The sequence below is a fragment of the Pseudorca crassidens genome, chromosome 3, assembly GCF_039906515.1.
Source record: "Pseudorca crassidens isolate mPseCra1 chromosome 3, mPseCra1.hap1, whole genome shotgun sequence".
NCBI classification, from domain to species: domain Eukaryota; kingdom Metazoa; phylum Chordata; class Mammalia; order Artiodactyla; family Delphinidae; genus Pseudorca; species Pseudorca crassidens.
In genome coordinates, this window is record NC_090298.1 from 34,165,801 (window position 1) to 34,179,273 (window position 13,473).

Here is a 13,473-nt window from a genome sequence, read left to right on the forward strand (position 1 = left end):
GGACTAGGGCACGAACCGTGTCCCCTGCATCGGCAGGCGGACTCTCAACCACTGCGCCACCAGGGAAGCCCCCATAGGTAACATTCTAATATTATGTGTTTCTTGCATGATATTGTTTTGTTTTACATGATTTTTCTGTATCATTTATTTATCACAATAATAGTATCTCAACGTAGCATCTCAAAATTAGGGTCACTTAAAACCATAAGAGTGTGTAATTGTTCATGTGTCTATAGTTGGCAGAGCAGTTCTTCTGGTCTTCGCTGGGTTTACTCCTATATCTGTGGTCAGCTGGCATAGGCTCATCTCTCATCTAGCAAGCTAGTCTGGACTTGTTCTCAAACTCCGCGAGGCACATTCTTATGGTGAGGGAGAGTAGTCAGAGAGAGACAGAGAGAGACAGAGTAGTGAAGGCATTTTTAGGCTTAGGCTCAGAACTATCACGCCATCTGTATGATAGGTTTCCTAGGGCTGCCACAAAACGGTGGCTTAGAACAATGGGAAATATATTGTTTCACAGATATGGAGGCCAGAAGACTGAAACCGAGGTGTTGGTAGGGTCATACTCTCTCTGAAGACACTAGGGAAGCAGCTGTTCCAGCCCTCTCTCGCAGCTTCTGGTAGCCTGAGGTGTTCTTTGGCTTGTAGACCATCTTCTTGGTGCATGTCTCTGTTTTCAAATTTCCTCTTTTTATAAGGACACTGATCAGATTGCATTAGGGCCCACCCTAATGATCTTATTTTAGCTTGATGACCTCTGTAAAGACCTTATCCACAAGTAAGACCACATTCTGAAGTACTGGGAACATCAACATATCTCTTTGGGGGGGATACAATTCAACCCATAACGCATACATACAATTCTGCCACACCCTGTTGGCAAAAGCAAGTCACAAAGCTAATTCGAATTCAAGGGTTGGGGAAAAATAGACTCCACCTCTTGTGAAGTAGTATTGCAAAAAGTATGGATGCCAGAAAGCCATTAATTGGGGCTATTTTTGCAATCAATTTAACACCTTTAAGAAAATAGGTCAAGAAAAATCTCAGTAATAATGTGGTTATGACCTGCAATATAGTTCTAATGGTTACCAATCCACTGTAGTTGACTGGAGGCATGTGGCTATCCTCTCTCTCTTTCCTCAGTAATATTTGTCTATGCAGCTGGGAACGGGGGGTGGGGGGGTGGCGGGGAATCCAAATGCATCTGAGTCAAAGGACAAGGATCTTCACGCTTTTTGTCATGTTAAATTTTATGCCCCCCAGGCCCATCATTGTGTCTCAAGTCAAAGTCTCAGGAAGACTTAAGGCGTTGCCTGTGTGCTCTGCAATGTATAAGGTCAACTTGTATATAGACTATATCAATCAACTCCCTTCCCTTCTAGCTTATACTAGTTGGGGTCAGTCGATGGTAGGAACCCATATATTTACCATTTCCTCTGCCCTTTCTTCTTCCTGAAGATCCAGGTTTTAATTTGATGTTATTTCCTGTTATCCTGAAGAATTTTATTTATTTTTTGTTTATTGAAACGTCTTTATTTTGCCTTCAATCCAGAATATTTTTGCTGTAATGAATTTCAGATTGGAGATTTTTTGCCTTCAGTGTTTTATGGATGTCATTCCTGTCATTTGGCTTGCATTGTTTCTGATGCTAAGTCTTGTCATTTTATCGTTGTTCCCCCTTAAGTGTTGTGTTACTTTTCTTCTGGTTGATTTCAAAATTTTTTTCTTAAAATTTTTTTCTGCGGTTAACTCTGACATCCTTGTAAGGTCGGATCTTAACAAACGGCACCACGAAACAGAGGAAAGCTTCAGGTGAGCTTTATTAGGGAGAGCTCTCGGGCGAGGTTCACTGGTCCGAGAGAAAGGGGGCCAGAGAAGTCGCGCCCGGGCGAGTGGGCAAGATTTTATAGGGGAGGAAGGGAAAGGGGTGTGGTGAATCTGGGAGGGCGCAGGGTATTCCTTATTTGGTGGTCTTTTCGGGTATCCTGGGGGACCGTTAGTCCCGCCCCTCGAAAGGCGGGAAGGCTGGGCTGGTTTCAAAATCCCCAGGTCAGTTCCTGGAACTGGGTGGTCCGGAATGTCCCCAGGGCAGTTTCTGGAACTGGGTGGTCCGGAGAATTTCGTTCTGATGCAACCTGTGAATCTGACTGTGTTCCCCTGCCTCGGGCCAGTTGGCCTTACAATGCTTAGGTGTGCTTTTCTTTGTTTTCATCTTCCGTAGGGTTTGTGAATCTATAAATTTGGAATTTTTTTTCCAAATTTGGAAAATTCTCAGCTGTTATTTATCCAAATATTTTTCTGTCCCACTTGCTCCCTCCTCTCTTTTTGAGACTCCAAGTACATGTATGTTAGAGTTTCTGATATCTTTCCTGAGGTCCCTGAGGCTCCATTCATTTTTTTTTTTTTTAATTTTCTCTTTATTCTTTAGATTGGGTCATTTCTACTGCTATATCTTTAAGTAAACTGAATTTTTCTTCAGTCATTTCCAATCTCCTTTTCAGTCCATCTACTGATTTTTGGAAAAATTCATGTATTGTCACTTTTAATTCTAGAATTTCAATTTTTAAATGCTTTTTTTTTTCCCCTGAGAATTGCTATTTAATCATTCATTATGGGTTTATTTTATTGTACATTCTTGAAAATAGTTAAGAGAGCTGCTTTAAAATTCTTATATGCTAAATCCAACATCTGGGTCATCCTGGAGTGGGTCTCCATTGATCAAGTGTGCGTTACATTTCCTGTTTCTTCCTATGTCTCGTAACTTTGGATTTTGTCCTATGCATTGTGTATGATCAGTTATAGAGACTCTGGATTGTGAAATTCTCCAAAGTATCTTGGGTTTTTTTTGTTGGTTTAGTTCTCAATTAACCTGACTGGACTCAAATTCAAAACTCAGTCTCCTTTCAGTGGGTGGCAGCTAAAATCTCTGATCTTTTTTTTTTGCCTCACATGGGCTATTTTCATGAATTTTTAATTTACATAAATGGTATTGGGTTCTAGACATTATTGCTTCTTAATTTTTCATCCATCTCTATGCTTATTAGGTATATCCCTGTACTGCTCCACAGTAGCCTGCTATTACCTTGTCAACGTTAGGCATCTGGCATGGGCTGTGTGAGTACTGATTTCTGTGCTGAGGAAGCAGAGGATGGTTGTCCAAAGGAAAAGCAGGGGATAGGCAAGAGCAGAAATTAAATGCTTTCTGCAACCCATCTTCTCAGTGCCTCCTCTGGGAATCCTTCATGCTGGCCTTAACTCCTCCCTCACCTTTTTACTTTTTATCCATCATATATATCAGTTCAAGCAACTTTCAGACCATCCAAGGATTTCTTAGAGTTACTTTGTTAATTCTTTTTTTAAAAATTTTATTTATTTTTTTGGCTGTATTGGGTCTTTGTTGCTGTGCGTGGGCTTTGTCTAGTTGCAGCCAGCGGGGACTTCTCTCCGTTGCAGTGCGCAGGCTTCTCATTGTGGTGGCTTCTCTTGTTTGCGGAGCACGGGCTCTAGGCACGCAGGCTCAGTAGCTGTGGCGCACGGGCTTAGTTGCTCCGCGGCAGGTGGGATCTTCCTGGACCAGGGCTCGAACCTGTGTTCCTTGCATTGGCAGGAGGATTCTTAACCACTGCGCCACCAGGGAATCCTTACTTTTGTTAATTCTTGAAATCCATACTTTCTCTCACTTCTACTGTTTCTTCTAGGCTATTTTTATAGGGGATCCAAGAATCTTATGCTAATTTGCTATCCATCAGGAGCAGAAAATGCTCTCTGATTTTCTTTCTCTACTAAGCACTGTCTCCGTATTCCCAAGAAGTGGCTAGAAGATAAATTAGAAAATGACATCAGGAGAAATTAGGTACAACATGTAAATTCTGAGAAAAGTTCAGTGATAACAAAATGTTCCATTTCTCCAAACTTTAGCAGGAGTTAACATTTAAGAAATAAGTTGGTATCAACCTAGAGAATTCCTCATACATGCGTGTAATGAAGCTTTAACAGGGTTTTTCATTGCTGCATACAAACATTAGCCAAAAAAATTGGAAAACCTAAATGATCACCAGTAGACAATTGTTAAATAAATAATGGTTCTTCCAAACCATGAAGTACAACGGATTAGCTAAAATGAATTAAGTTGGTGTCTATATATACTTACTTGGAAGAATTTGCAAGGAATACCACTGAGTAAAAAGTTTTATACCGAAGAAGAATCATTCAGTATAATATCATTTATAAAATAAAATAGCATCCATTAAACCAAACTGTGTATTTCTACATATGCAAACATACTTATGTACTTGCATAGAAAAAGGATGGGAAGGAAACATACCATACTATATTGACATATCTCTTAGAAGGAAATAGAATTGACAGAGCAATGAAAGAGAACTTTACTTGTATTGTTTCATCTTTTTTTTTCCAATGAAAATGTCAATAACTTATTTAATTTAAAAAGTCATTGAAGGAAGCTTAGATGCTGAACACGACATTCCCTGACTATCTTATTTCCTACGGAAAGCAAAAACTGTTTAAAGATGTCCTGTCCTGTTTAAACCCGGATACAAACAGAAAGCTTCTGCCAGATTTCGTTAAACAATTCTTCTTAGACTGAGGATGTAGGTGGGTGACTGAGACTCCAGGTGACTTAGCCTGGAACTTCCTGATGAAAGTTCAAGCACTGGATATGACAGTCAGAGATTCAGTCCTCAGACACAGGTTCTGGGTGAAGATAGCAAAGGGGACTTTTTTTTTTTTTTTTTTGCGGTACGCGGGCCTGTCACTGTTGTGGCCTCTCCCGTTGCGGAGCACAGGCTCTGGACGCGCAGGCTCAGCGGCCATGGCTCACGGGCCCAGCCGCTCCACGGCATGTGGGATCTTCCCGGACCGGGGCATGAACCCGTGTCCCCTGCATCGGCAGGCGGACTTTCAACCACTGCGCCACCAGGGAAGCCCCAGCAAAGGGGAATTTTTGACTGGAGTAGAGAATTTGGAAATTAGACAAACAGAAACCATTAATTCCCTTCATGTCCTTTGTGCCTCTGTGCTGTATTCAGATAGCTCTTTGCAACGTGAAGTCATGTCAAACACGTATCAGTGCCAGTTTGCCCTTCCTTGCTACTGCCAGATGCAGAAAAGCACAAAAGCATTTTAATGCTGGGGGCCATTAAGGACATTGTGAAGGAGCAGTCAACGCAGTCTTCAGGAAGGCCTACAGGGGATACAGAAAATTTCTGACTCTCATGAAGATGCCTGTCATCTCTTTTGTGCGTCTAGGATACTGTAGCTTCTCCAAGTCCAGAAACCTCAACACACTGCTCAGCCCTGCCCACCTGAAATCACACAAACTCTTTCTCCATCAGGATTTGCCTGTTCTGGTGCTTCCCCAGCAGATCTCTGATGGCCTGGTTGAGGTAACATGGAGTTTTCCTGATAGTGATGGTCTAAAGGAAAACCCCAGTTTTTTCCAGAAAGCTGTTGCTGTGGCCAACCTTCGTGGGGATCTAGAAAGTTTTTGGACACAGTTTGGTTTCTTGATGGAAGTTTCCTCTGCTGTGTTTTTTTTCATTGACTGCCTAGGTGAGAAGGAATGGGACTTGCTAATGTTTTTAGGAGAAGCTGCCACTGAAAGATGCTACTTTGTCCTCAGTCCACGGGCCAGGGGGAATGAGGAGGCTCAGATTTCCCAGAGGATCCTGAAGTTGAAGCCATCACAGCTGCTGTTTTGGGAGGAGGAGGAAGCTGGAGAGACAGGGAGGAACATGGAGGGTCTTCAAGCTGCCCTGAAAGAAGTGATGTCCTCTTCACTCAGATGTATGTCTGTGGAGGACATTGCACCCCTGGCCAGGGAGTTGGGGATACAGACAGACCACGACTTTGAGAACATGCAGGGGATTCAAGTTTCCCCTACTGAAAACTTGGCTGGAACAGCTGAAGATGAGGGACCACAAAGACACAGTCAGCCAAAAAACTCATCTGAAAGCCCCGCTTAGATGTCAGTAAGAGAGGCTGAGGCTAGATGTGAGATCAGCCCAAATCTTCAGAATTTCCATCTCACCCCAGTATTCATGCCTCTTCTGAAAAACTGCTGTCCTTTACCAACCAGAAATGGAGGTAATTTTAACCGTGTTTCTTTGACAGCCCCCTGGGTTATGGTCTCCCAGTTCTGGTTAGAGCAGAGGTCTCAGAGTTTCCATCCTTCACCCTTTCAGAATACAAGGGCCCATAGTCCGGGTAAAGTTTTGGGATTCAATAATTCCAACCTCAGAGATTTTATTCAGGTGAAAGATTTATGAAATTTTCAAGAACTGCTCAGGGACGTCACATGGATAAAACTTTTGGGAGACCACCAAGACCCATTTGTCAGCATGTACAGGCCTGGTCTGAGAGACCACAGAAAATGGGAGCCCGTGAAAGATCTGGGGAAGTGGACTCCCAGGGAGGTCACCTCCGTTCCCTGGGTTCACAGCCAGCAAGAGCGGTTGGGAAGTCACAGCCTAGGCAAGTCTGTGCCTAGGGAACACGGCCAAATGAGGCAATTAGAAAATTCATGAGAACAAAATCCCATATTGAAAATCCTCACCATCAAGCATTTCAAGCAGCAGGAGCCATACAAAAACCCATAAGGACTGCCTCTCAGCAAGGAGCTAAGCTGAAGACAGGAGGTGGGCCTTCAAATCCATCTTTCCAAATGGGATTCAATCCTATGTCCAACAGCAAATTTTTGCTCAGCTCTCAGTTCAAATCCAATCAGCCCAAGTCGTGCCAGGCGAAGCAGCCCCAGCACAACCCTCTCAACCTGTGTTCTCTCAACCCAAACTCGTTCAGACAAATCCACTCAGCACCAGCCCTCCAAGTCCCAGTACTCCCAATCTAAGCCTTCTCAGCCCTAGACCTCCCAAGCTAAACCTTCTCCATCCAGACCCACTCAGCCCAAGCCACGCCAACCCCAATCCTCCCAATCTAGGCCTTCCCAGCCCAGACCCACTCAACCCAAGTCACTTCTGACTGGTCCTTCTCAGGCTAAGGCATATGACCCAAGAGCAGGGCCCAAGAGGGTAGGGAAGCATTAAAGTCCTTACTCTCGAGACCTATGAAATATATCCTTTGCCCAGGCCTTTCCTATCATATATATAGTAACCTGAAGAAGAGTGGCAGTGATGGTAAAAGAGTACTATCATTAGCATGACACAGATAGCAAGATATGCACAGCCTAATTGGATATCATAAAAATATCTATAAGAATTGTGTCCCTAAAAAAAAGGAAAAATACGAAAAGAGTAAAGAATAGAATCAAGCAGTAAATAAACGAATTGAATACAACCTTGAGTATTAGGTAATATATAACCTGAATCCAGGTAATGGGGGCTGTAAGACAATTTCACTTGGAAAAGAGTGGGGATGATGCCTTTAGTTGCAAAGTGACCATAAAATAGGGCGCAAGTTGCGTCAGTGTTGCAAGAAAAACTGCCCTAGATGTTGGCTGCTCTAGAGGTGTTTTGGTCAAACATTTTTGGTTTGATATCAGCTGCTAAGCAGGTAACCTTGTTTGTTTGGAATGTTTAAATCAACTTGCTTGTGATAATAGCCCCAAATTGCTCGGATGATAAAACTCAATTGACCCTTACATATAGAAATAATGAACTAACAACCAATGAAATTAATTATTTTGCCTTATCTTTGGGAATGATCTGTGTATGTTTCATATTTTAAATGTTTGTAGTGGTTAAGATAATTTGGCTAATTAGAGGATCTGATATATTAGCCTCATGACTCTAACTTAAAATATATAATCGAATTTTTAATTTTAGAGTTCTGATTTTTTTTAAGTTGAAAAGATTAAGATAGGTTTACACAGTTTGTAAAAAGCATTGAAATGTTTAAGAGAACTTAAGATTCACATAATTCTCAACTTTAATTTATTAGATACATTATTCTAAACATTTGGTTAAGTTCTGCTAGTTAGAAGCAGTAAGTAGAAGGAATATTAAATTTAAAATATTTAAATGAGGTTTAATTAACCAAGTTTGTGAGTGACACCAAATATTAATAAAAGACCACTTTATTTATTTATTTATTTTTAGCAAATAAGTTTAACTTTAATTTGATTTTTGTGTGTTTAAGTATTATAATTATAACAGAAACCAAATAGCTTTCAAATTTCTACAATTAAAAAATAAATTTTGGGCTTCCCTGGTGGCGCAGTGGTTGGGAATCTGCCTGCCAATGCAGGGGACACGGGTTCGAGCCCTGGTCTGGGAAGATCCCATATTCTGCAGAGCAATTGGGCCCGTGAGCCACAATTACTGAGCCTGCGCGTCTGGAGCCTGTGCTCCACAACAAGAGAGGCCGTGATAGCGAGAGGCTCGCGCACCGCGATGAAGAGTGACCCTCGCTTGCCACAATTAGAGAAAGCCCTCGCACAGAAACGAAGACCCAACACAGCCAAAAAATAAATAAATTAATTAATTTAAAAAAAAACAATTTTGTGGGGTTTTAGCAGATTGCTTTAGCTTCTCAGTAGAATGAAACATTTATCTAATATCTCTGTTACAAGGGTCTCCAAAGACTTCATGGATATTATCTTAATTTTATTCTTGCAACATCTAAAAGTCTACTTTAAAGAAAGATGTTAAAATTCACTAGATTTAGAAATAAAATAATAGGATTTGTAAGTTGCATAAAGAGCCCTGCTTTTTGAATCTGTAACTTTTATAAAATTAACATTAGTTTTAAGTACTAAAATAGGCCCACGTCTTTTCTGGGTAAAAAAAAATCAAAAATTGTCTTCAAAGACACACAAAAAAATCCTATTAACAAAAAGATGAGAAATGATCTTTGAAAAGGAACAATTAATCTCTTAAAAATGTTTAATTAAACATTTCCATATGACAATAGGTATCCTTCATTTGTGCATGTATTAAACAATCAATATTGAGTATTTAGAAGGTGTTCAATCTCTCTCAAGGTTACTGTAAGGGTGAAGAAAGAAATAGAGGACTATGCATATGAATTTTTGTCTTCTGGCAGGCAAAAAAGCATAATAATAAAAGATTAAGTTCAAAACTACAGAATCTTTGGTGTAAAAGTGAAGTTTCTCACAAAAATAACCTTTTTGTTGTTTAAACTTTTGAAATGAGCAATAATAGTGCTGTTTTTTTTTTTTTTTGTGGTACCCGGGCCTCTCACTGTCATGGCCTCTCCCGTTGCGGAGCACAGGCTCCAGACGCGGAGGCTCAGCGGCCATGGCTCATGGGCCCAGCCTCTCCGCGGCATGTGGGTTCTTCCCGGACCGGGGCACGAACCCGTGTCCCCTGCATCAGCAGGCGGATTCTCAACCACTGCGCCACCAGGGAAGCCCAGTAGTGCTGTTTTTAAAAACTTTTCTCTATATCCTTCTTCAAGATTAGTTCCTGGAGGACAGAACTTGTTGGGTTATTGTCACTAATAGATTCTGTATCAGCCTGGGGTTAATAATATATATATGGTACATTCAAATTATACAATTTCAGGAGAGTTTAATAAACGGACTATTTATAAAGGGCTAGGCAATATGTAAAAACAGTACAAAGGAGAGTGCAGTACCCCGGATCTAGTAAAAGCAAGGCACATTACTACTCCAAGGTCTCAAGGGAAGGTGGGGGGAGTGCTTTCCCTGATCAGAAGAGCTGTGTGGGAAGGGTCTTGGGTCTGGGTGGCTGCAGTGACCCACAGGGAGGTATTCCAGGGAATACAGTAAGTCCCCTACAAATGAATGAGTTCTGTTCTGAGAGCATGTTTGTAAGGCCAACAAAGTTAGCCTAGGTACCCAACAAACACAATCTGCTATATAGTACTGTACCGTAATTGGTTTATAATACTTTTCACACAAATAATACGTAAGAAACAAACACAAAAAATAAAACATTTTTAATCTTATAATACTGTACCATGAAAAGTTCAGTAGTACAGTACAACAGCTGGCATAAGGAACTGGCATCGAGTGAACAGGCAAGAAGAGTTACTGACTGGAGGAGGGAGAGGAGGTGGGAGATGGTAGAGCTGAAGGATCCTCAGCAATAGGAGACGGAGGGCGAGCTGCCATTTCACTCACGCCTGACGCTGATGGCACAGCCTTGCTGGAACCGGATGCACGTTCGCATCTTTGTTTTTTGGTTTTTTTAAAAAATTATTTATTTATATATTTATTTTTTGGCTGTGTTGGGTCTTTGTTGCTGCCCTCTGACTGTCTCTAGCTGTGGCGAATGGGGGCTACTCTTCAAGGCAGTGTGCGGGCTTCTAATTGCGGTGGCTTCTCTTGTTGCAGAGCATGGGCTCTAGGAGCACAGGCTTCATTAGTTGCAGCACGAGTGCGTGGGCTTCAGCAGTTGTGGTTCGCGGGCTCAGTAGTTGTGGTGCACGGGCTTAGTTGCTCCTCGGCACGTGGGATCTTCCCATACCAGGGATCAAACCCACGTCCCCTGCATTGGCAGGCGGATTCTTAACCACTGTGCCACCAGGGAAGTCCTACGTTCGCATCTTTGAAAGTTCTCAACTTGAAGGTTCGTTATGTAGGAGACTTACTGTTAAATATCTATTCCTTACCTCTGATCTGCCAGTACGCCCCCTTGACCAAACCCAACCAGAAAACAGAGAACAAGGAGGCCATCTAGGCTGTTCATGTAGGTCAGCCTTTTAGGGTTCAGAGTAGGGTGGAGAATGGATCCAGAGGGGCAAACAGAGGGTAACCAACAGATTCTTCTTTCCATTCCATTCTTCCTTTTTTCCTCTTGTTTACTTTCTTCCTTCTCTCATATTTATTTATCGAGCATCTATTATGGGTGAGTCATTGGACTCAGAACTGAGAAGACATGGAAACAGAATGAGAATCCTACTATAGCTGTGAGATCCTGTAAATCTGTGTGTTTCCTCCCTATTGTAAAACTATAAGCTCATTATACATGGTTTTGAAAATGCAGGAATAGACAAAGAAGAAAGGAACATAAAAGTAACCCTTAACCCTGGTGGTCCAGTGGTTAAGACTTCGCACTTCCAATGCAGGGTGTGCGGGTTCCATCTGGGGAACTAAGGTACCACATGCTGTGCAGTGTGGCCAAAAAAAAAAAAAGTAATCTGTAATTTCATCACTTAGAGTAGCTAGTAATATAGTCCTCTAACTCACTAATAACATTTTCATGTATTTTTTCTGTTTATGAATTTACAGACAGTACTCTATTACATTTTTGCGTCTGTACCAGGGTTGCTGTGGCAAAGTCAAACAGTGTTGGGGCAGGCAGTATAAACGGGATGAAATATTGGTTTTCCAGATGTCTTAAGAAAGTCTGGGGCTTCCCTGGTGGTGCAGTGGTTAAGAATCCTCCTGCCAATGCAGGGAACACGGGTTCGAGCCCTGGTCTCTGAAGATGCCACATGCCGTGGAGCAACTAAGCCTGTGCGCCACAACTACTAAGCCTCTGCTCTAGAGCTGGTGAGCCACAACTACTGAAGCCCGCGCGTCTAGAGCCCATGCTCTGCAACAAGAGAAGCCACCGCAGTGAGAAGCCCACGCCCCGCAACGAAAAGTAGCCCGTGCTCGCTGCAACTACAGAAAGCCTGCGCGCAGCAACAAAGACCCAACGCAGCCAAAAATAAAATAATTGATTTAAAAAAAAAAAGGATGGGGCTTCCCTGGTGGCACAGTGGTTGAGAGTCAGCCTGCCGATGCAGGGGACGCGGGTTCGTGCCCCGGTCCGGGAGGATCCCACGTGCCGCAGGGCGGCTGGGCCCGTGAGCCATGGCCGCTGGGCCTGCGCGTCCGGAGCCTGTGCTCCGCGGCAGGAGAGGCCACAGCAGTGAGAGGCCCGCGTACCGCAAAAAAAAAAAAAAAAAAAAAAAAGAAGTCTGCATTCAGGACATGAAATATAGTGGAAGGGTGTTATTGTATAATGCACAAGTCTGATTTTTAAAAAAATATTTATCTATTTATTTGGCTACACCGGGTCTTAGCTGAAGCATGTGGGATCTTCACTGCCGCGTGCGGGATCTTAGTTGCAGCATGCGGGATCTTTTAGTTGCAGCATGCAGGCTCTTAGTTGTGGTATGTGGGATCTATTTCCCTGACCAGGGATTGAACCTGCCCCCTGATTCTTCACCACTGGACCACCAGGGAAGTCCCAAGTCTTGATTGTTTTAAGTCAAATGCAAAAATTCAGAACCATTTGTTTAGCCACGTGTACAATTTAACTAAGTTGAGAACATTCAATTTGTACGTGACTTTTTTTTGCTGTTAGCAGATTGAAGAGTCTGCCCAATGATTTATCTTTTTCAACACCTGAAAATCCTTTCTTAAACACCTTAAATCAATTTACATTTTGAACAAGAAAGCAAATAAAGATTGTTTCTTTTTTAACATTAAAAAGTGTGTTCTTCGTTTCAATGCTGGAGTGTACTCCAATGTGACACAAAGACTGGCCACAGGGACAAAGTTGTCTCATAAATCCTTATTAGTCTCATACATCTAGGTTTTACCTGCATTCATGGTGACCTCTTTCATTTCCTCATGTCTTGGAATTCTTTGTAGTCTCCTTTTGTGATTAAGGTATAGTTCCTTTTCCAGTATTTGCTATATAGGACCCATGTAAACAAAGTGTGTGTTGGGGAGGATAAACATGGCACTGACTGCTGAGGATTCAGGCATCTGATTTAACGGGTGGCTTTAAGTGCTAATTAAAGGGAAGTCCCTACACAGCTCTTTTTTAAAGAAAGATGTATATCCAGGAAACACAATGAAACACGTTACTTCTGAAATTCCATAAAAAGCTGTAAGGCTGGGACTTCCCTGGTGACACAGTGGTTAAGAATCCGCCTACCAATGCAGGGGACACGGGTTCGAGCGTGGTCTGGGAAGATCCCACATGCCGCGGAGTCACCACATTGAGAAGCCCGCGCACCACAACGAAGAGTAGCCCCTGCTCGCAGCAACTAGAGAAAGCCCGCGTGCAGCAACAAAGGCCCAACCCAGCCAAAAATAAATAAATAAAGACACAGACCTACTAGAGAATGGACTTGAGGATATGGGGAGGGGGAAGGGTAAGCTGTGACGAAGAAGTGAGAGAGTGGCATGGACATGTATACACTACCAAACGTAAAATAGATAGCTAGTGGGAAGCAGCCACATAGCACAGGGAGATCAGCTTGGTGCTTTGTGACCACCTAGAGGGGTGGGATATGGAGGGTGGGAGGGAGGGAGACGCAAGAGGGAAGAGATATGGGAACATATGTATATGTATAACTGATTCACTTTGTTATAAAGCAGAAACTAACACACCATTGTAAAGCAATTATACTCCAATAAAGATGTAAAAATAAATAAATTTATTAAAAAAAACAACAACCTATAAGGCATCCAAGTGTTGATGGTATTTAAGGACAGTAAAAATTTGCACTCTTAATGACCATTGACAGACTTTGTGTAAATATTTAAAAAAATATATGCTTTTCATT

General features: G+C 42.2%; 1 protein-coding gene across 1 annotated transcript; it reads left to right on the forward strand.

The window, feature by feature from the left end:
- The first annotated feature begins 4,432 nt into the window (after positions 1 to 4,432).
- On the forward strand, positions 4,433 to 8,130 carry CARD6 (caspase recruitment domain family member 6). Its single transcript, XM_067730593.1, is given in 3 exon segments — positions 4,433 to 5,105; positions 5,108 to 5,218; positions 5,221 to 8,130. Coding segments are annotated over 3 exon segments (1,815 nt in total). The 5' UTR covers positions 4,433 to 4,468; the 3' UTR covers positions 6,288 to 8,130.
- Positions 8,131 to 13,473: the final 5,343 nt, after the last annotated feature.